Source organism: Thermobia domestica, chromosome 7 (assembly GCF_964235325.1).
Source record: "Thermobia domestica chromosome 7, izTheDome1.hap1.1, whole genome shotgun sequence".
NCBI lineage: Eukaryota > Metazoa > Arthropoda > Insecta > Zygentoma > Lepismatidae > Thermobia > Thermobia domestica.
In genome coordinates, this window is record NC_137460.1 from 136,455,823 (window position 1) to 136,479,515 (window position 23,693).

Genomic DNA, 23,693 nt, shown 5'->3' on the forward strand with positions numbered 1-23,693 from the left:
GATATACAGGGTGTTAATGAACTATACCGACAAACCATAGGCGCCTAACACATGTAAATAGTGGGGGGGCAAAATTGGCCAATAAAGATTAAGTGAATTTTATAATAATAATAATAATAATAATAATAATAATAATAATAATAATAATAATAATAATAATAATAATAATAATAATAATAATAATAATAATAATAATAATAATAATTATTATTATTATTATTATTATTATTATTATTATTATTATTATTATTATTATTATTATTATTATTAAAATAATCATTCTTTCTGTCATTGGCTTTGAGGATAAGCATAGCTTCAATTTTTATTTGTGGTCTACAGCAATCATGGTTGCTGTTCGTACGAGAAGACGATCACTGTTGAAGACTATCGGGAAGGGAGACTACAAATTGCGCTACATAAGACCCCAACGAATAAAACACACTATTGTAAATGAATATTCTGATAACAATGACATTAAATTGTGCAATCAACAAATAAATTGCACTAACCTCAATTACTAGTGGTTTTCGATTGATTAAAATTTTCGACACCTTAATGGGAACATTATCCGAAAACATTGGGAGATTTCACAGAAAAAAAAAACTCCTCACGGAACTCTCTTACTACACAAGGCATCGATAATTCGATGAATTTCACAACAAAAAATACTCGCCCAGAAGTCAAAACAATTTTTCACTATGAACAGCAATATGAACAACCATTGCTAATGGAATTAGAAATGAATTTTGCCTTTTGAAAGCATTATACAAGAACGAACTAGTTATATACTAAATTACTGCATTGCTCTACCATGGTAAAAAAGTAATATGTTTATTACTTACGTAAATTTAAGGTTTCTTTCTTGAAAATGATCATTTCCTGGTCTTGTAAAAATATATATAAACACCAAATATTCGAAATGTTTAAGATACAGTAGAAGCTGTTTATACAATAAAAAAAGTCACAAACTATATCACTATCACTCGCAGTTCCCAACACACCACATATACACAATAGTTCTGGCTTCAGAAACAACCAAATGTTTTTCTGGGGATTTCTATCTTTAATATGAATTCATTTGCTATATCACGCACATTTAATTTGTCATGTCTTTCCTGGTGAATCTGAAGAACAGCAACATGATTAAGTCTACTCTGAGTCATAGTGCTTCTAAGATAGGTCTTTAATCGACACAGGGCTGGAAACGTTCTTTCAGCAGTAGCCGTTGTGGCGGGTAAAAGTAAATGTAGTTCCAGCAAAGTTTTAATTTCAGAGAAGAGGTATGACATATTCCCCATGCTACTTAAAATATCAACGACGTCTTGCACTGAAACAAAATCTCTGGCATCGTTTATAACGACATCACGGAACATTCTTAGCTGAACTCGAAGTCTACTTTCGTTCAAATCATCGTTATATGTATCAAGTACATATCTAAGTTCTTCATATTGTATATCACATGCGGCTTTCACAATAAGTTTCTCTGTGTGTAACGCTGTATTCACGTCCTGTTGGTCAAACCGTCTTTCGATCTCACCACAAACTATATCCAATAGTCTATACCGGATTTCTACTTTATATAAGTGTTTCACATCATTGAAAGTGTGGTTTGGAGAGCCATCGTCCAGTCGTCTAGGAATTTTTCGCTGACGCGGCAGAATTGGTTCTTCCACGCCTAACAACTCTCTTTTTGTCGTTGCATTAGTCCAAACCCTGTCAAAATGTTCATCTGTTCGAAGATTGGTGAGAGTCTCTCTTGTACCGTAAACTGACCTAGCATTAAAAGAATGCTTTGTTCGGAAGTTAAAAGATCAACAGATCAACATGGACTGTCACTTGACAACAGAAGTGTCCACCCTCCTCCTATACTTTTCTTTGGCTTCACAGATACCGGCAGAAGTTGACCTTACCTCGCTTTGCTACCATGTTCTTTCTTCTACTGCGGTACGGGACACCCTGAGGATGTGATTGACAGGTTATTGTACCCACTTTTCCATCTGCAGTTGTTTTAATCCTCCACATTGTTTTGGACATGCGCATTTTAAAACTGACCTAGCATTAAAAGAATGCTGGAATCTAGCTCTTTACCAAAATCTACCAAGAGAGAGAATTAAAAATGATAAACACTTAGCAATTTATTTCAGTGCTTTGTATTTGAGAGGTAGTTTTCCCTGAAAGACAAGACTTTTTGGATATTGTTTGGTGCCCCGAAAGTGGGGGGGCAAAATGCTATGTTTGCCCCCCCAGTCTGGGAAGTGGGGGGGCAAATGACCCCTTTTGCCCCATGGCTCAGGCGCCTATGCGACAAACTTTAAGAGGTGATTTCTCACATCAAAATAAGAGATCTATGTTCATATAGATTTAAGGCAAAAAGTGCATAGTTTCAGAGGTAGGACTTTCCAAAATCGCGAAAAAGCCAAATTTGAAGAGGCCCTATTTCGAATTCGGGAGACTGTGAATAGTGGCCCTTATTAGCATAAAGGAAGTCACGCATACGCAATTCAAAAATGCATATTTCATTAATGTTCAATGGGTGTACAGATTATTCCCTGCAGGGTAAAATTCCCAGACATGCCATCAACCGCATTTTGAGATATGCTCTGACTTTATGATTGGTCCAAAGTAGGCAAACAATAAGCCTTGATAGCAGTGAACACCGAATAATTTAGTGCGATGTAGAAGTGTTAAGGATCGTCAGCAGTACAGTCCCTCGTACTCGGGAAAACGCATGTTACAATGTTTTCTTTCTCGCTTATAAGTGAAGAAAACGTGAAATATACCGTGACGAAATACAGTACATATCATCACACAAAGAAACACAAAGAAACATGGACCTGCCGGTTCCTAACACTTCCGTCTTCCCTCCGAACATGGACATCTATTGTCAAGGTTTACCTCCTACCTATTTTGGACTTTTCTTAAAATCAGGATATATCTGAAAACTCGATTGAAAACATATCTCAGAATTACACTCTGTAGGGAATATTCTTTACACGTATCGATAATTGATGAAATATGCACTTTTGGATTTTGTATGACTGGCTTCCTTTATGCTGATAAGGACCACCACCCACAGTCTCTCGAATTCGAAATAGAGTATCTTGAGATTTGGCTTTTTCGCGATCTTGGACAGCCCTAGCTCTGAAACAATGCACTTTTCGCCATAGGTCTATATTCATATAGATTTAAGCCATATGAACTTTTCTCTTATTTTGATGTGAGGATTTGTCTCCTAAAGTTTGTCGGTATACTTCATTAACACCCTTTATATACTCTCTCATACTCCAAGTTATGTGAGGTTTTAATCTCATTATTTTTTTAATGTTGAACAAAAAACTGAAAATTGGTAGGTTTGAGGTTAACAAAGTAGGCTTGATACCCCAAGTATGTGACGAATATACCCTCTCATACCCTAAATATGTAAGGGTTTATCCTTAACAATATTTTTTAAGGATTAACTAAATAATTTTATATTTGAGGTTAAACTGATTACAAACAGCAACAATACACTAGGCATGACATAATATCTCGTACCTGAAGTATCTGATATTCATTTCATTTACTTTGATATAGTAAATACAATTTCGGGGTGGGGGGCTTAAGCCTGGAAGTCCCCTTAAATACGCCATTGGGTAGAACCAAAAAATCTTATATTGAAGTTAAACTGATAAAACAAAGGTCTAGGCTGTATATAACCTCTCATATCTCAGGCATATGATATATATCAAATCATCATACCTCAAGTATGTAAGGTTTTATTCTTACTAATATGTTTGAGGTGTAACCAAAACAAGAATTTTAGGAATGATAAAAAAATGGATCAAAAGATTGCGATCTTGGCCAATAATTAGTTTTTGAATCATAGTCATTTTCATTTTTAGTCTATATACAGTGCGTTCCACGAATAAAACTAAAGCAAGTCTTCTGAAGAAAGCAAGGTAGATAGAAGCATGAAACCTTTTGTAACCTTCAAGGAATATAAAAGACAACATTATGCTGATATGGAGAACCCCCCACGAAGTGCGCTCAAGGTTGTTACGGGGGGTAACTACAAAATTTTAAATAGCAACCCCCACCGTGTGGTATCTCGTTTGAAAGGTAATCACAGGTAGAGAAGAATTTTGGAAACTACATGTCGCTAACGTGTCTCTATCCAACATGGCGGCCATCCGTAAAGTACGGTCGAAGTACGTTCCACGCATAACACTAAGGCCCGTCTCCTGAAGAAACCAAGTCAGATAGAAGCATGAAACCTTTTGTTACGTTGAAGGGACACAAAAGACAACATTATGCTATAAGTAAAATTCCCCATGAGGGGGTCCTAAAGGGGTTACGAGGGGTAACTACGAATACTTCGACCGTACTTACGGATGGCCGCCATGATGGATAGAGACACGATAGCGACAAGCAGTTTCCAGAACTGGTCTCTACAAAACGAGGTACCACACGATCAGGGTTGCTATTTAAAATTTTATAGTTACCCCCCGTAACCCCCTTCAGCACATCTCATGGGGGGTTCTCCATATCAACATAATGTTGCATTTTATGTCCCTTAAAGGATACGAAAGATTTCATGTTTCTATCTGCCTTGGTTTCTTTAGGAGATGAGCCTTGGTGTTATGTGTGGAACGTACTTCGACCGTACTTTACGGATGGAAGCCATGTTGGATAGGGACACGCTAGCGACATGTAGTTTCCAAAATTGATATCTACACGTGATTACCTTTCAAACGAGATACCACACGGTGGGGGTTGCTATTTAAAATTTTGTAGTTACTCCCTGAAACCCTCTTGAGCGCACCTCATAGGGGGTTCTCCATATCAGTATAATGTTTTTATGTTCCCTGAAGATTACAAAAGGTTTCATGGTTCTATCTGCCTTGCTTTTTTTCAGGAGACGGGCCTTAGTGATATTCGTGGAACGCACTCTATATAGATTTGCAATGCACGCGTTAGAATTTTTTTCTTGTCACTATTTTAATGCAATTGTGTTATTATTATATATACAGGGTGGCCCATTTTAATCTTTCCACGAAAATATCTCGAAAACAGTTGAACATAAATGAACCAAACAAAAACTCAAATAGGAAATGCCATGGGGCACATCGAATGGTATTATCGCGGTGACTCCCAGGATTACCCTTCAAGGGAGACCAGGGCCCAACTTTAAAATTTTAAATGGAATCATGGGTCGAGTGATACATCATTCGATAGATCTTTACTGGGGAGAGTGATACATCTGGGGAGAGTGATACCTCGTTCGATAGATCTTTACAAATTAAAGAGTGTTGTGGCAAAATATTTTTCATATTGGTCACCGTATTCAAAATGGCCGCCAAGACATGGTTTCTGTGAAAGATAAAAATATCACTAATATGAAAACGGTTAAACATAAATGAACCGAATAAAACCTCAAATAGGAAATGCGATGAGGCATATCGAGTGGTATTGTCGCGGTGCCCCCCAGGGCTGTCCTTCATTGGGGCCCAGGGTCTAACTTCAACATTTTAAATGGAATCATGGGTCGAGTGATACATCATTCGATAGATATTTAAAAACTAAAGAGCGCTGTGGCAAAATATTGTTCATATGTGTCACCGTTTTTAAAATGCCCACTAAAACATGCTACTTGTATCAGATAAAACATTAAGTGCCCGTAAAATGAAAATGGTTCAAGATAAATGAACAGAACAAAAGTTCGAACAGAAAATCACAGAGAGTATTTGTCATTCCACGGCTCAAGGGTGTTGCAACAAAGGAAAAGACGATTAGAGTAAAAATGCCATATGTAAAGGAGGAAATCTAATTCCTAGAATACTTTCGCTCCAACCTCCCTCCGTAAGTGGGTGAAGCGGGAAGAAACGGTGAAATTTCAAATGAGAATTTTGGTTTTTCAAATTTAATCTACACGACAAACTTATCTGAAATGCGTTTTTATAGGAGATAGATGTACCCAGCATCTCCACCATCTTGCTGTACTGTACTGTGGGGTTACAACCACAGTTATTTGTCTCAATTATCAGTTCTTTACTAAAAGAATGTGGGGATAGCACTTCGCATGGCAAGAGAGAAAGTACGTGGGGATCTGAGCACTACAGCGCTGAAGTAATTAATTGGGGATGAATGAAATGAAATGCATGTTTTCTAATAGAAGAAATCACAGAGACGCAAAGGTTAGGAAAGGAAAGGGTCTTACTGTACTTCAGCCATTTCGATATGATGAGCCTCTTCAATTATCGGGTGAAGCCTTATCCTCCAATCCGTTGAGTGTTTCCGTCTGGTATCGATCCCGGACCTCACGTTCGAGAGTAAAGAACCTCTCGACCTCAGGGCAACAGCTTCCAGATGTCCTGGTCTCTTCGGAATGACACCTCTGTCATGCAGTGGATGGTGAGGGCCCAGGCGTGCCAACCGTCTCTCAATTGCTGCTACGACGACTCTTCTGAATAGGGGTCCAAAGTGTGTTTCTGGCGGCTTCTGTCACACTTCTCACTTCGAGGGTCCCGTGTCCCCTGGTTTTGTTCTACTTCCTTGCTTTCGCTTCTTCCTGGTGATCCGCACGTGGGTGACTAGCTCATCACAATTATCTTGGTCAATAGGGAAGTTTGTTAAGTGCTGAAGCGGCGTGGCTGAGTTTGTTTTGATGAAGTTACGGAAACTAGGAAGAGAATGGTAAGCATGAATTTGTATTGGGATGAGGTGACAACATATGGAAGTCTCTTTTTTATTATTTAATAATTACAATTTCTTGTTTGAAGAACAATAACAACATACAGGGAGGATTCAAAATAGGCGCTAAGTCTCATATCCTCTACAGTATCTGTAATGAGAAAACGTAGGTGAAATTCGTATTAATTGAATTCGGTGCCCATTTTCAACCATTGCAATATTACCTGCGAGGGAAATTTTGGAGATAGAATGTGAGGCTCACTGAAATATTGTTCTCAGTTACATTCCGAATAACTTTCAGCGGTAATTTCAATTGTGATCCTCAGTAACGAAACTGTACGTACATACTGATGAAGATGCCTCCCAAACATCTTCCACGCATTATGTTAAGTTCTCAGGGGGCGAAAGGAGCGGGAAAATGTTTGCAAGTTTTAAAATTGTATTATTAAAACTTCTACTTCGCATTTCAGTTGCTTCTTTTTTTGCCTATCGGATCACACTTTGCAATACAAATGGGTATTACTCTTGAAACAGAATTTCATCTTATTTTTATTTATTACAATACCTGTCAATTGTACACATAAATGTTTCAGACAAACCATACCTACAGCAAGTAAAAGTGGGGTTCTCATTTGAGATTTTATAATTCATTCCCACTTCACCCACTTACGGAGAGAGGTCGGAGAGATGATTTTCTAAGAATTAGATTTCCTGCTTTGCATTAAGTCATTTTTACTTTAATAAGTTTTATTGCATAATTCGCGAGCTGTGGAATGATAAATACAATCTATCATTTCCTATATTAATTTTATTCTATTCATTTATCCCCAATTATTTTCATATTAATGGTACTGGACGTTTTATCTGACATAGGTATTAAGTCTTAGCGGCCATTTTGAAAACGGTGACCCATATGAAAAATCTTTTGCCACAACGCTGTTTAGTGTTTGGAGATCTATCTAACGAGGTATCACTCGACCCATATTTCCATTTAAAATTTTAAAGTTTGGCTCTGGGCCACACGCAAGGCAACACTGGGGGTCACCGCGACATCATCTTACTTGCCCAATGTCATTTTTCTGTTTCACTTTTTGTTCTGTTCATTTACCTCTAATCGTTTTCATATTAGTAGAATTTGACGGTTTATCTTAGACAGGCACCATGTCTTGGCAGCCATTTTGAATACGGTGATCGATATGAAAAATCATTTGCCACAATGCTGTTTAGCGTCTGGAAATCTATCAAACGAAGTATCACTCGCCCCATGTTTCCATTTAAAATTTTAAAGTTGGGCCCTGCGCCCCCATAAAGGGCAGCCCTGGTATCCCTTGCCCCATGTTTCCATTTAAAATTTTGAAGTTGGGCCCTGCGCTCCCATAAAGGGCGGCCCTGGGGGACAATACGACAACACCATTCGATGTGTTCCATGCCATTTCCTTTTTGAGGTTTTGTTTAGTTCATTTATGTTCAACCGTTTTCGATATATTTCCGTGGAAAGATTAAAATGGATCACCCTCTATAAGTATAGCAATATATAGAACATTCTCATCGAAGAAATCGTCGTAACCAGGTTTTATACTGACGACATTTCTTCCCAGGCGAGATTACGTCCCGCGTAGTATGGGCCAGACGAGATTCTGTGTCGCGAGGTCAGGACTGCGAGATTTTGGCCACGCGAGATCAGAACTGCGAAGTTTTGGCCAGGTGAGATTTTGTTACGCGAGGTTTTGGACGACGAGGTTTTGACCCTGCGAGATTTTGGTCCACGAGGTTCTGGGGGCGAGGTTTTGGACAGCGAGGTTTTGTATTAAAACTAGATTACGAAACCATCCTATTAGCCTACATATTTGGTATTTTGCTTCTAGAAATTATACAACACTAACAAATGTATAAAAACCTAATGGAATCCAGATGTTTTAGGCGTTTTCTGCCTTTATTGACTTTTCTGGGAGAAAATTTTCTTTCGTGATTACACTAGTTAACAAAGGTTTTGTTACATAAAAGGAAATACCTGTTCTTAAAGGAACTTTTTGCGCTGAATTCGAATATGCACTCGGTTTTTCTCCATCACGTACGATTTTCCCGTAACAGAGGGATTTTCGGGAAAATCCCTCAAAAATTTCCCTTTTCGTTTATTTTACACCCCAAGATCTTGTCCCCTTGCATATACTAACACAGAAATTATACCTAAGTATACTTTGATTCATATTTAACAAACCCTCCAAGTTTCGTAATAATCCCTTTATTCTTTCTAGAGAAATAAATATGTTTGTATGTATACTGTGTGTACTGTTTATTGCACCTTATAGTAATGCTTTCAGATCTCTTAAGTTGAGGCAGTAGCGTAGCCAGGATGTGTGTTTGGGGGGGGGGCCCAAGTGCTGTTATAGGTACATATAGAAAAATTACAAACAAAAAAATATATACACATAAAAATATATAAAAAAATACATACATCGAAGTACCAAAGTACATTGTCGGACCTCTTTGGGGGGGGCCCGGCCCCTCTGGGCCCCCCCCCTTCCCTACGCCACTGAGTTGAGGTAAAACGTTTTGCTTTATTACCACAAACACATATATAAAATATAATACAATATAATTTACAAGTGTGACAATTTACAATAAACAATAATACAAATGTACCAAAAGGTCATGAAAAGACAATCAAAACTATCACAATATATGAAACTTCCATTGGGTTACAAAAACGTACACTACTTCCTTCTTTTGTAAGAAATGTTGCATTCTCTAACAAGACCCCAACAATAGTCCCCCATCATTGAAGGATCCCATCGTCCCTGGTACCTTTTCTCCATTGCCATTATATCTTGGTGGAATCTTTCCCCCTGTTCGTCGCTGAGAGCACCTAGGTTAGCAGGAAAGAAGCTGAGGTGGGAGTGCAAAAAGTGGATTTTTAAAGACATCCTACAACCCAACTCTTTGTATTTCTGTATCATGTCCTGTACGATTTCTGTGTAACTCTCAGCTTTGTTATTGCCCAGAAAGTTGCGCACAACACACTTAAATGCTGTCCAGGCAGCTAGCTCAGCACTGTTTAACTTGCTGTCAAAGCTATCATCAAGCATTAATTTCCTAATTTGGGGACCAATAAACACTCCCGCTGAAATCTTAGCATCACTCAGGTTAGGGAACTTATCTCGCAAATACTTGAAACCTTCACCAGATGTGTCCATGGCTTTGACAAAGTTTTTCATAAGTCCTAACTTGATATGAAGTGGCGGTAGTAATATCTTATTAGGATCTACCAAAGGAGCGTATTTGACATTGCATTCTCCAGGTACGTAATTCACTCTAGGTTCCCATTCCTTCACTTCATAATGTTTGTCATCAGCTCGGCTATCCCATAAACATAAAAAAACATTGGTACTTCGTGTAACCGCACTGCAGTCCTAATAAAATACCAACTACCTTGAGATCACAACATATTTGCCAACAATGGTCCTTGTAATTTATAAGATTTAGCAAAGTTGATATGGTGTCATGGGATTCCTTAATCTTCACTGAGTGCGCAAGTGGTATAGAAGGTTTTTTATTTCCATTATGTAAAAGGACAGCTTTAAGGCTGACCTTTGACGCGTCGATAAATAACCTCCATTCTTCTGGAACGTAAGGAATTCCTAGCTCCGCCATCAACCCATTTATATCCGTACATACGCACACATTATCTTGCATTGAAAAAAGCTTGAAAATTGAACATGCCTTTTCCTGTACACTGATATGTTCGTTTCTGCATCCAATAAGTTCACTGCTGGAGCCTTGATCCCAGAAGTTCCGCCTCTTGTTTTGTCAGGTGCAAATCACGGACTAGGTCATTAAGTTCACATTGCCGGATGAAATGTGGCTCGCGAACACAGTCAGGGATGAACGTTGGATCCTTGGATGTACATGTTGATGTCGATGGTTCATCAAGGTCATGATCATTATCAGAGTCTTTTGGCCATATCTCTTCCCAGTTGGTAGGGGGCTCGGGAAGTGGAAGTTCATCCCCGTGCGGAATAGGTCTAATTGCGGATTTAACGTTGGGATAACTTATTGTGTATTTGCTTTTTTTTAGAATGTCCCTTAACTACTGTGAGACAAAAATAACAATCATCCAGATGGTTGGTGGGTTCTCTCCACACCATTGGTACAGCAAATTTCATGAACCTCCGTTTCCCTTTGGCCTATGCAAGTAAAGTGACGTAGCACGACGCACAAATTATATTGGGTGCCCAAGTTTTGTCCTGATCTCCCACACGACATCCGAAATATATATAATATGCTAGTTTCACCGATGGCGTAATGGATCTACACTGTCCTTTTTAACTACAAACTGGCCACACACATAACAAAAACTATTTGGTGAGTTAACACACGAACGCCGTCCTCTTAACGCCATTGTACTGATCACAAACTAAACTTCTGGTCTTAGTTGGGTATAATGCCGTTAAGGTCAAACATGAAAGCACTCTTAGCAGCAAAGAAAACTTTGAAAGTGAAGTAGTGTTAAACCACACGTCAATATAAAAATGTACAAAACTCCCTCACCAGGTGTCAAGAACACAAGAAAGAAAGAAATGCGCGGGGGAGGGGGGAAACGATACCGTAGTGGAAAATTTAGACTGCATTAGTTCATTGCTGTCAATAATGAGTCTGTATTCCATTCTTTCTTTCTTTTGCATTCTGTTACATTTGATAACAAATATTGATAACCATTTCATGAACAAAACGAAAAAACTTGGGAGAATTGTATATATATGTATTAAGATATATATATATATACTGTACGTTTAAAAAAAAATATACGTTGGAAGTACATTCTATTTTTATACACGTTTCTAATTTACAGAGAGCAATACAAGTGTGTTGTTGACTATTGTAAATATTCATTTTTATGTCTGTGTTTGTAGTAATAAAGCAAATCGTTTTTACCCCAACTCAGGAGATCTGAAAGCATTACTATCAGGTGCAATAAACAGTGCACACAGTATACATACAAATATATTTATTTCTCTAGAAAGAACAAAGCGATTTTTACGAAACTTTTAGGGTTTATTAAATATAAATCAAGTTATACTTAGGTATAATTTCTATGTTACTATATGTAAGGGGACATGAGCTAGGGGAATAAAGTATCTGAAAAAGGGAAATTTTTGAGGGAATTTCCCGAAAATCCCTCTGTTACGGGAAAACTGTACGTGATGGAGAGAAACCGAGTGCATATTCGAATTCAGCGCAAAAAGTTCCTTTAAGATCAGGTGATTTTTCTCATGTAACAAACAAAAAGTTTAAATTTGTTAACTAGTGTTATTCATTCCTGGTTTATCCGATTTGAGGATTTATTTATTTATTTTTGTATAAACATTGCCTCCAATTATTTTGACAATTTTGCATAATTTGGTTAACATCTGTTAAGAGTCAGCAATGGTTTGTATTTCTTGGGTATAGTAGAGCTCCGATCACTTTAGTAAATTAGTTTCAACCGAAAGCTAGTTGAAATAAGAAATACGAGACCACATTTCCTTTTCCAAATTGGAATCTACTGATTCTCCTGTCTTCCCAGAATAACAGTTTCAAATTTAGTTTTGGTAGGGACATTTTCTATCACAAATCTTTCTTCATTTTTGCTCTTACAGATCCTTCTTTGGACTTAGACCACGACGATATCACTGGTCAACAGTGAAAATGCTTCGAAGAAAAAAGTAACCAATCCTTACTAATTTCAGGGTGCTGATAACGAATATGAAAATAGTTTTTGAAGATTGGTTCGAGTTTCAAAGAAATACGTTGTCACCGGATGTGCTCCGGTGACAAAATGAAGAGTTCGTGGCAACAAGAGATGTTTGCTTATTTCAATAAACTTTCATTGTTTAACGGTTAGTTTCATTGCTATTCTCAGGAACGTACGCAGGAAGTGGGTCCTGCGGCTCTGACCACCCAAAATTCCTACTTTTTGTAAATTTAGTCAAATTTCAGGTGCAAGTTTATAAATTGTATTATAATTTAGCCTCAAATTGTATTTGGACCCGCTAAAAAAAGCTTAGGACCCCTCCCGAAGTAAATTCCTGCATATGTCTCTGATTATCTTTATTGCTCGCACTTCATCGCTGACAAAGAAACATCAACCACATCACGGTTTAGTTTGTATGAAGAGTTTGCCAGAGAAAACGTGTTGTATAAGGTTCTTTTGTAGTTACAATTTGCCATCCCGGACATGGTCGTGGTGAGATATTGGGGAGTGTGAGCTGTTATTATTATTTATCGTTCTATCACTGTACTGAGCAAAAACATGTCGCGTAAATGTGTTTAAAGTGCAGAGAAATTGTTTTTTAAGAAGTGAAACGAAAAGTGGAATTTCACGCCTATTATAAAGAAAGCCTGTCACTTGTACTTTGGTTGTAAAGTGGGAGATATGGACAAAAAGTGAGCATCACATATTTCTTGTAATACTTGTTCTACAAACTTGCGGGACTAGCTACATGGAAAAAAGGCTATTTGCGGGGCAACCATTTGCAGTTCCAATGATATGGACAGAGCCAACAGATACTTCAAACTGCTATTTTTGCATAGTTCCTCCAATTAAGGGCCTATTCAAAAAAGAAAAAAAGTGGACTACTACTTATCCAAATATTCTTTGAGATGTTCGTCACTCTGCCACATTCTGAAGAATTAAAGGTTTCACATCCTTCCGTACCTTACTCCAGTGTTTCATCCGATGAAGAGCAAAAGGCTGACAAAGTCGACAAAAGTTTCTAAATTCTGTTGCAGATTCATCGTCTTCCATTGATCCTGACTTCACAAAACCAACATATCATTATCTATTCGCTATTTGATACTTGAATTCAATTACCTGGGGTTGTCAAAAAGTGCCACAAAACTACTGGCACCCAGACTCAAGAAGCGGGGAGCTTATTCTGAAGATTCAAAAGTGTCCGTGTTTTGAACATATCAGAATCCCATCGAACAGTATTTTCAGTAGAAAGTGGCGTAGTATGTCGTAACAATTTAACTGGTCTTATGAGTAAACTTAACATAGAAGATAATCCCGATGAATGGCGCCTATTCATAGACGCATCAAAACTATTCTTCAAATATATTCTGCGTAAACTTCCACAAATTACTGAAACTAAATCAGGTAGGGAATTCTTATTGGCCCTCAAATTCGCTAACTCCTCAATGATCCTGAATTTGATGCAGTGTTAGAAGTTATGGAGACGATTGTGGGATTCTTTTCGAAAAGTGGTGACGAATGTTTTGGTAAACAAGGGGTCTCAGAACTATAAGGAAGTAATGGAGCATTTAATATCTTCTACCAAGCAATGGGGTGTAAAATTTCACTAAAAATGCACATAGATTTCCTTCCAGAAAATTGCGGAGCAGTTACTGATGAACATGGAAAACATTTCTACCAAGTTATATCTAAGATGGTGAAACGATATTAGGGTCACTGGAGCAAGTCTGCACTTGTCGATTGTTGTTGGACAATCGCTAAAGATGTTTCGGAACACAATACAAGGGACAGGTAAAGAAGCGCCATTTATAATATCCATTTAAGTAAAGTTCTATCATTTTCATTTTATGTAGTTTTAATTTCTTATTGACGCTTTTATATTCTATGGAACATACGCTGTGCCAATCACACACGTAATCAATTATCATTTACCCTATAACTTGTATGTCAAGTGATTTTTTGTCTCATATGTAGAGGATCTAACGTTATAACAAAACTACGGATGAACAAAATTACTTAAGAGAAAGGTCAAATAGGAAATGCAAGAATCTAAAAGTGTCAACACTACATAACACATATTTCTGTCGATTACACTTAAACTTGAATCAATTCAGCATTTTTATTTTCATTTTCGTATTCAGCATCCTCATTTGCTTAAGAAAATGTACTTTTCATTTCCGAAGCATGATAAAAGTTAAAATTTGTTGTCCAGTGTATTCTATTCATCTTCCAAGGAACAGAAAAATAAATACCTTAACCTGAATTTCTACATAAGTATCCTATTAATTCTCTTTCTTTCTCTGTACTCCATGTTCATTTCATACATGTTTCGGTCATATTCTCGCTTCTTGTTTATTTGTTTAAGGTAAGCGTCTCTTTTCGACACCAAGCCTATATGAGACATGTGGAATCCGAATCACCGTAATACGTTGAAACTTCGATGCTTTCCCACTGCGAATCCAACCCGTGGCCATGTGCACCAAAAGCACACACGCTAACCACTAGGCGAGCTCAAAATGATATCATTATTTTGATGTTTGTTTCTCTGTTTTTATACAAGTACTCACAAAGCTTTCTATACTGAAATCTGTAAAATATCACTCATTACTAAAACTTAATAATCGCTAAAAAGAAATATATTTTCCTAAAGCTTCATTTTAATTCCACGTTGGACTGTTTAATAAACACAGCTAAGTCCCTCTCATTATTATGCGAAACTTCGTATTGCCTTTTCCTTTAAACACAAGTTATTACGGCACGTGAAATATGCTTCTGATCGTGAATTCACATCAATTAAAGCGTACTTCTTATGTTTCAAATGGTATTTGTAATGACATGTATGGTTTCTTTGGAATATCAAAAAACGTTCAACTCGATTAAAATTAATGAAAGGGAATGAAATATATTTTTTAGGAAGTTTGAATCATACAAGGTAATTTAAGCTGCAAGTGATTTTTAATGATTGGCTACGCTACATGTCCAGACAGTGTTCAGTGGAATGGATGAATGTCCTGATTAATAATACAGTTTAACCGTATATTTTAGCAGCTATTGGAGCATATGCTAATCTTGCGAGAGCTGGGGCTGGATGAGCACTGGCACCAATCCTGCTAACAACAGCGTTGAATCCATTGATGCTATCAGCAGCGTAGTTGACTACTCGGATAGAACCATCAGGTTCAGCTACACTGTATTGTCCTCTGGTTACAGGTCCATCACGAACTTCCACTTGGTTTTTGCTGTCCCCAGTTAAGGCATCACTCACTCCGTATCCGAATGAGTAGCGTGGATAAGCCTGAAAAACTATATATATTTAATATTTATTCAGATTGATCTTATGAACTAGAAATAAGTGCTATTTATTTAAATTTATGTGTGATAATAAACAAAACGAAAGGTTACGCTTGGGTCTGTATCACTGAATGTTTTTATGTTTGTTTTACGAACGCATATTGCTAGCTCAGTTCAATATAATTGCTCAATTCAATGGTTATTCTGTTGAAACTAATACAAGTCTCTCACTACGTGATTTCTTCTATTATTCGACATTTACTCCTATAATTAAATAATGGATATATAATGAAACTGCTGTATATTGAAACGAGAGAGCAGGCTGTACGAAATGCTCATATTATTATTTGAGAAAATGGTGTATTTAAAAAGTAAGTTTCGAAATGGAAATAACCTTTCAACATTAAAAAAAAAAAATAATAATAAATAACCTTCTATGTCATCTTTTTGTGACAACACGACTAAACAATTCGATTTATTTACGCATATTTCTGGGAATTACTGTCATCGAGAGGGATGATGTTCCTCGGCGAGCACACTATCCGGGAAAGAAGGGAAGGAAGCGGCCTGGGAACTGTATGTTAAGTACCATCCCGATATTTGCCTGGTGTGAATGAAGAAAATTCAGAAAATCTTCACTCACAAGGACTGACCTTATAAAGCTGTTACACCCTTTCGACCGAGTATCTCTACCGGGCAATCGAACTCGAGACCGTTCACACTACAGGCAAGAGCAGTAGCGAGTACGCTACGCAGGGCTACCAAAAATACTTCGAGATAAATTTTTGAACATAACACTTGGGTCGAAGTATATTTTTGTCATTTCACTTTGGTCAACCAAAATTATAAAGAAATTGAGATAAATAATCATCGAAATGTCCATTTCATCGCAACGAACCCAATTTCTCATATCCATGTGCATTGATTTTAATTTCCACAGCATTTGCACTAACGTTCAAAAGGGACAATCATCCAGACTGCTTAAAATTTACATCGTTGCGCTATTTCCCTTATTGATTACAATTGTCTTTTTAATATTTATTTTCTTATTATATTAGATTTTCCCCCATAAACTTTTCATTTGTATTTTATCTCAATTTTATTTAATTTTCTCCCATTCTTGAATATATTAGTAAAGATGACAAGAGGGACACGGTCAAATTTAGAAGCTAGCTCCTTGCCATATCCTTAGGTATGAAAAAGTGCACGACCAGGACTAAATTCATTTCACAGTTAGAATTTTATTTCCTTCAGATGATTCCAGTGAAGTAGCAAGTTGCATGGATCTAGTGAATAAAAAGACTAAAGTATAAATTGAATACAGTTGGAGTTTAAGTTAGTTACACTAGTACGACTTTCAATCTTCTAAATTTTAAACTTGGATTATAAAAAAGTTGAAAAGATCATATTGTTTGAGAATACTATCATAAAATAAATTTACAAAATGCACAAAGTTTTAGTATAAAAGAGAAGCTCCTTGCTCCGTTTCATATACCTGGTATGCTAGAGACTAAAATTTTATTACGACGAACTATGTAAGATGAAACAGGAAAGATACAAACATAAATTGGAAATTGGAGCGGAAAGCAGATTTTAGAAATGGATAGGAGCTTCACAAGAATAGGTTTCATCCCTCTACTAACAGAGGCAGTAGAATAGTAGTTATCTCCATGAAAGAAAACGGGAGGGATAGCAATAAGTTTAAAAAATCACTTCAAAAGAATAATCCTTGTGTGTGTGTGTGTGTGTTTTTTTTTTTAAATAACATCTTCACTTCTATCTGTGTATTCAAGCCAGAAGTGTAAGAAATACACAATCTCCGGTTTCTATACTTATTACTGTAGAGAAAATCTTTCGGCTTAACGTTTCTTGTTTGTCCTTTAGGCTAAGGGAGATGATTAAGTCAAATAAATGATGATAGAAGAATCGGTGGAATAAGAATCTAGAAAGAAACGGGAGTACCCCAAGAAAACCTATGGACATGATGTTATTTACCAATAGCTTACTTGACCGGGGATTGAATCAAGGACCTCACGCATCAGAGGTAAACGCTCTACCACTGAACCACTGTGCCTGCTACTAAAGAAAAAAGACATACAATAATAGAAGGCGAGGAGCGATTTTTATATTTCGATTCAGTATTGTTAGAGTAGCTTCTATTTCCGTTTTCTTCTTTCTAGAAACATCGAAATTTGCTTCCACTTATGGTTTCAATTCTGACTCCACTATGACAAAACTGTAATAGAAGCAAAAAATTGCTTTTCTTCATAAGGGTTCTTCGTTTCAAGAGGAGGTCACGTCTCTAATCTTATTCCTCCATTCGGTTTCAATATTGAGACCTCGTAGTTTGGAAGTCTACAGTGGTTTCCGAATATGAGTAATGATAGCATGTAACTTCCTTATTTACATGAGTTAAGAAGAATTCAGAGAAATGATACATCATTGAAATCGGTTTATGAAGCAAATACATTGGTAATATGGGAAAAAGCGAGCAATAGTATGTAAAATATGAGTAATTAATTTTATCCTATATCTCTTTGCTTGTATGGGCGGTGGGTATACGTTTCTTCCTGCCTATGCTCTAGGTAATCAGATTCTTAGAGGTTGGAATAGCACAGACATTAGGAGTTAAAAATAGAGGAACTTTGTTTTTTTAAAAGAACAAAAAAATCTTTATAAAAGAATATTTGGAAGTCATTTACAATGCTAGTTTATTTTAGAGTTTTGAAGGGAAGAGTCATGACTCCTACAAATTCTTCATGGGTAAACATTGTAATATACAACATATCATTTTACAAATTCCTATATCATATTTCCCCTACATGTTTCATAGTAATTTAATAATATTTTGCCTTTATTCGTAAATTGAACTGCTTCAATTATAATAACATTAATATTAATAATACAAGATATTAATTTTCTGTTCCCATTCGTACATAAAAGAATACGGTAATATTAATTAATATCGTATTGTGTACGTTGAGTAAAGTAACACACACACACACACACACACACACAAAAGAGCTAGATTTACTAGTGTCTACTACACTTAAGACATTTATTTCACGGAACAAAAGCTTTTTTCTACCCAAAAACATTTCCATGATTCTTAGCAGATTGCAGCAATATCCATATTGTAGAATGGGAAAATAAATTCGTACAATTTGTGTCAAAAGTTGTAGCGTCTCCTGAAACCACTTCTACATTACATTTTTTTCCTTTCTTCTATCCATAATTTATACATTAAATTGTTATTATCCAAACTGTCTCTTAAGTATGTTGTTAATATATGCATGCAAGCTAATGTAAGCTCTCTTTGATTTCCTAGTCTAACTTCAAAGTTGAATTCGAATAATTGCTTGAAAATTATTTAGATAAAGAATAATTCTTCAATTAATTATTTTGATAACGCATAATTATTCGAACAATTATTCAAATAACGAATAACTATTCGAATATTGAAAACTAATATACGGAGATTCGAATAACAAGAAAACTATTGTAATAATTTTAACTGTACTATTTCGAAGTCAAAGGAATTTTCTTGCGTTTCGTTTCTTTATTTTCCGTTTCTATTCTATTTAATTATAATTAATGCCGGTTCGTTTCCGAGATATAATATTCCTTTCATTGGTGTAGCCCTGGGTGAGGGTGAGAAATTGGAGACTCGATCCTCTAAAGATTTCCTGTACCTCCAAATGGAAGTAGCCTGTCATGTGTTTATTAAACTTATTTAATACTCAAATGAAGAATGTTTACAGTATAAATGAATATGAAAGAATAAATATTAATTTAAAAGTAAAACATTTTAAGACACGTCTAGGGACGCGCAAGAGACGAATCGAGACAGAATTTTCCTGAAAAATTCGAGTCGAGACACGGCTCTTCCAATAGAAAAATATATATTTTTCGAGGCGAGACATCACTTTTACAGCACATTTTTGAGTCGAGACAGCCACAAATCTTCTCTCGTGCGCATCCCTAGACACGTCATCTTGTTAAAATTAGTAAAACTACCAAAATTGGTCACCATTTTTGTTGCTCCCATTTGCCTAACAGGATACACACAGTTGAGAATTTACTACTAAACTACTGCATAACATGTGAGTTTGATCTTATGTTTTTCTACCAGATATTCGGAAAATAATTTAACTCACATCAGGGCAAAGTCAAACAAAAGACGTCCATAAATAATTTTTGTTTCCTTATGAGTACTTCACTGATACATCTTCTATATAGTATGAGATTCTAGTTTAAACAACAGTCAAGATCCTTCCTCCAACAAAGTAACATGTGATACATTTTTAAAATGTATATACTTCTGTATGAGCTATGTATGAGCTACGAATACTTTCACATTCTGAAAACATAATTTTGGTATGCATTGAATGTGTAAAACACTGCCTCTTTTAAAAACAATGGACTTTCTAGAAATATTTGCTGGCTGGATTTCTTCTGAAATATTGTCAGAATCAACAATGTATGGTACAGCATAGTACTGTGTTCAGAAACAGAAATTTCGTAGATTCGATGGGTTTTTGAATCTGTACTTAAGTGCAGATCTGTATCAGTCAGTGTTTTATGTTAAAATAGATTTCAAAATCAAGAAGACGGACCAAAACCTATCTCGAATCTAACATCATTACATGTAGTGAATTATAATAGAAGACCATTAAGAAAATAAAACAATCTTACGAGTTCTTCATGTAGTTTTGTTACTTACGTAGTAGTCAACAGCAGCAGCTGGAGCAACAGCGGCAACAGGAGCAAGACCAGCGGCAGTTCCATAAGCAGCTACATTCGAGAGAGCTGCAAGACCACCATAACCACCATAACCACCAAGAATTCCACCAGCACTAACTGCTACGAGAGCAGCCAAAGCAACGAGGATCTACAATCAAATACGTTTATTAGCTAAATGAAGTTATTGATCTATTGGGAAATATGTATAAAAAAGTTAGAAAGATAATTCTTTGAATATTTCTTCCGTAAATAATACTAGTACGGTTTCCGTTAGTATTACATTTCTATGACTACAACAAATGATAATAGTAACAAATTCTACTAAGATAGTGAAAAAGTTTCAATTTCGTTCGGTAGATGTCAACCACTGGAGGTTGTTTCTTGCCATCTAGTGGCACGATGTGTAATTTATACCATTTTAGAATTATACATTTTTTTTTTTAATAGTAGAAAATTGTGTACCGATGGCCAGTGTTGAAGTTACTGAAGCCCGTGAGGATTTTAGCTGATTAACTCCGTTATCTCTAACTATTTATTGCAAAAAACGGAATTTAAAAAAAATCGTTTTCGTTCAAAAGTTATCTTGTAGAGCAGTGGTTCTCAAACTTTCCGATAACGCGGACCCCTTGTGAATTCGGAAAGTGATCCGCGGACCCCCTGTGTCATTCGAAAAGTGATCCACGGATTACAATGTTATCTGAAATTGCACATGAATTAAAAACTATACTGATTGGAATTACCACTGACAAGAAAAAGATCAAGAAAAATATTGCAATAAGTCATTTATTTTAAAGATACGTGATTGTTTCCTAATGAACGAAATTTCAATTGAAAATACAGTAACTTTCAAGACTAAAAATCATTTTTTTAAAAGGAAGTTCACTTGATAAACAATGAACCCAAATGTGGGATCACTAATATGAGGAAAGAAATTCTTTCTATTTTCTCCATAATTACACTGAAATCCGGAATATGTTTTGTCACCATTAATCTTAGGTCCGATTCCACATTAAGAAGATTTCTCTTTAACGCTTTAATACTGCAAAGAGCAGAAAAGGTCTGTTCACATAAGTAACTGGTAGGGAAAGGCATCAAATGCTGCAATGCCCTTTTAGACAATTATTCATACTCACAGGGTAGAAATTTAGTAAAGTAGGAAAACATTGAAATTTACAAACGTAGGTATAATTTCTAATTTCTTTCTTTTTAGTAACTGAAAAAAAAACACTGCTGCATAACAGCTCTGAGTTCCATTTTATTACAACATATTTCAATTTTTTGGCTTCGCGGACCCCCCTGGCTAGGTCCCACGGACCCTCAGGGGTCTGCGTACCCCACTTTGAGAACCACTGGTGTAGAGTAACGCATGCATAGATATACTAACATTACTGGCCCACTAGCGTGATTCCAACTAATATTACTATCTTATTAGGCATATTAGTGTGATTAGAATTAATATTACGATCTTATAAGGCTCACTAATGTGATTCCACCTAATATTACCATCTTATGAGGCCCACTAGCGTGACTTCAACTAATATAATATTATGAAATAAAGTAAGGTACATTTGCGTGATCTTAATAAAAATGATTTACGCAAATTCAAATATCTTTAAATCATATTTCTTTTCTTTATGAAACTACAATTAATTACATATGGGTATTAAATTCGGATATAGTTATTGGGAAAAATATCCCAGATATTACAAATTATTTCGTTATTCGTCTTGTAGAACGAAAATGCTACTCATAAAAACATCTAAAACTGTTGATTGTGTGCATTAATACGTATGCAATGAGGATTAATTTGTTCTGGCTTCAGATATAAAAAGTATTAAGAACATTTTCAATTTATTCATGTGGTTCTGGATTGTTTGATAACACGATTTCGGCATTTCGATCAGGATCGCTTTCTTCCTTGGTTGATTTGAAATTTAACATCGTTTTCTCAACACACGATGATTTGTAAGAAGTTTGGCGACAGTGTGAAATCTAGAAGGTAAAATCTGGAGGGGCCAGCCAGAACCCAGACTATGATAGGTATATCATGAGTTTACAATTTTTCATGGTTCCTGCAGAAATTTCCAGCTTAATGCTCTCTTGGAGGATATTATGGCTAGGTTAGACGTTGACATTGTGGACCTCAAGTATTGTTTTACACATTGCATAACTGAAAATCTGCAACTGAAACTGTATTTAATGTTTCAAAAATTTTCCAATAAAGAGTAAAAGGCATCGCTTGGTATAAACTCTCAAAAATAATAAGTTCAATTATATTTGGCACTCAAAAGTCAGGGGAAAATGTGAGGGAATAGCAAAATAGAAAGTTCAACCCTCAATTTAGATATTTAGTATTAGGGTTTTGTAGTTACTATTATTTGTTATCTGAATTTGTTATGGAAATTATGAATTTAAAGATTACAAAGTTTCAATGCCACAACTGTAGTTTAGTTTTGGTTTTGAAATTTTACAATAACACAATTATTTAAGTTTTTCTCTAAAATGTCTTTTTATGGAATTATGATATTTCCTGCAGTTTGTTTGTCAAAATATTGTCAATTCATGGCTGTAATGTTAGAATTGAAAGGTATAAAGCAGAATCAACGTCCAGTTCGTTCTGTCTGTTCTTGTATTTTGTTTTAATTGTTCAGAATGCACAAAAAATTAATTCACAAGAATAGGTAGTTCAAAAAGTCACTATAAACTTCAAAGCTTCTCTACTCCGATTTGAGATATTTTTAACTCACATATAAGCAAACCTGATTTAGCAATGACCACAGGTTTATTTTTGGTATGTCCTTTTGCTTATGTCAGTGCAGAGTAATTTAAATCAATAAATTTTCTAAAGTGGGCCAGAAAAATAGTTTCAAAGACCACCATCGTCCACGGTTGAAAACCATTGTTCTAGAAGGAATTCTTGACGTGCTGTATATAATTACAAGAATGTTTGACATTACTAATACGTTTAATAATGTTAACCATGCATTAATATTTGTTGTACTTACGGAAAATGTATTCATGGTGATAGTTCTTGCTTCTGTTACCAACTGTTGTTATCCTGAACGTATAGGTGGTACTTTATATACTAAGACCAAATGTTGTGAAAGTATGCATTTTTTATGATGTAAGGAGTAACTGAATTTTTTAAAGACATGAATCATGATATATGAACATAACTTTTGTTTACTTACTCGTTCAAAGGAAAATAACTCTGAACTCTTTGTCTCTTGCGTATGTAACACTCCAAAGTTATTTTCTA

General features: G+C 35.9%; 2 protein-coding genes across 2 annotated transcripts; both read right to left on the minus strand.

Moving 5' to 3' along the window:
• Positions 1 to 1,025: 1,025 nt before the first annotated feature.
• Positions 1,026 to 6,210, minus strand: LOC145689347 (zinc finger MYM-type protein 1-like). Its single transcript, XM_081763495.1, has 2 exons — positions 6,197 to 6,210; positions 1,026 to 1,773 (listed from the first exon to the last, which is right to left on the minus strand). Exons 1-2 carry the CDS (start codon positions 6,208 to 6,210, stop codon positions 1,026 to 1,028), a joined length of 762 nt encoding a protein of 253 aa, XP_081619621.1.
• A 9,137-nt stretch (positions 6,211 to 15,347) lies between these two features.
• LOC145690413 (larval cuticle protein A3A-like) lies at positions 15,348 to 23,603 on the minus strand. Its single transcript, XM_081765259.1, has 3 exons — positions 23,440 to 23,603; positions 20,415 to 20,582; positions 15,348 to 15,695 (listed from the first exon to the last, which is right to left on the minus strand). The coding sequence occupies exons 1-3, from the start codon at positions 23,452 to 23,454 to the stop codon at positions 15,429 to 15,431; spliced, it is 450 nt and encodes a 149-aa protein (XP_081621385.1). The 5' UTR covers positions 23,455 to 23,603; the 3' UTR covers positions 15,348 to 15,428.
• Between the last annotated feature and the right edge of the window lie 90 nt (positions 23,604 to 23,693).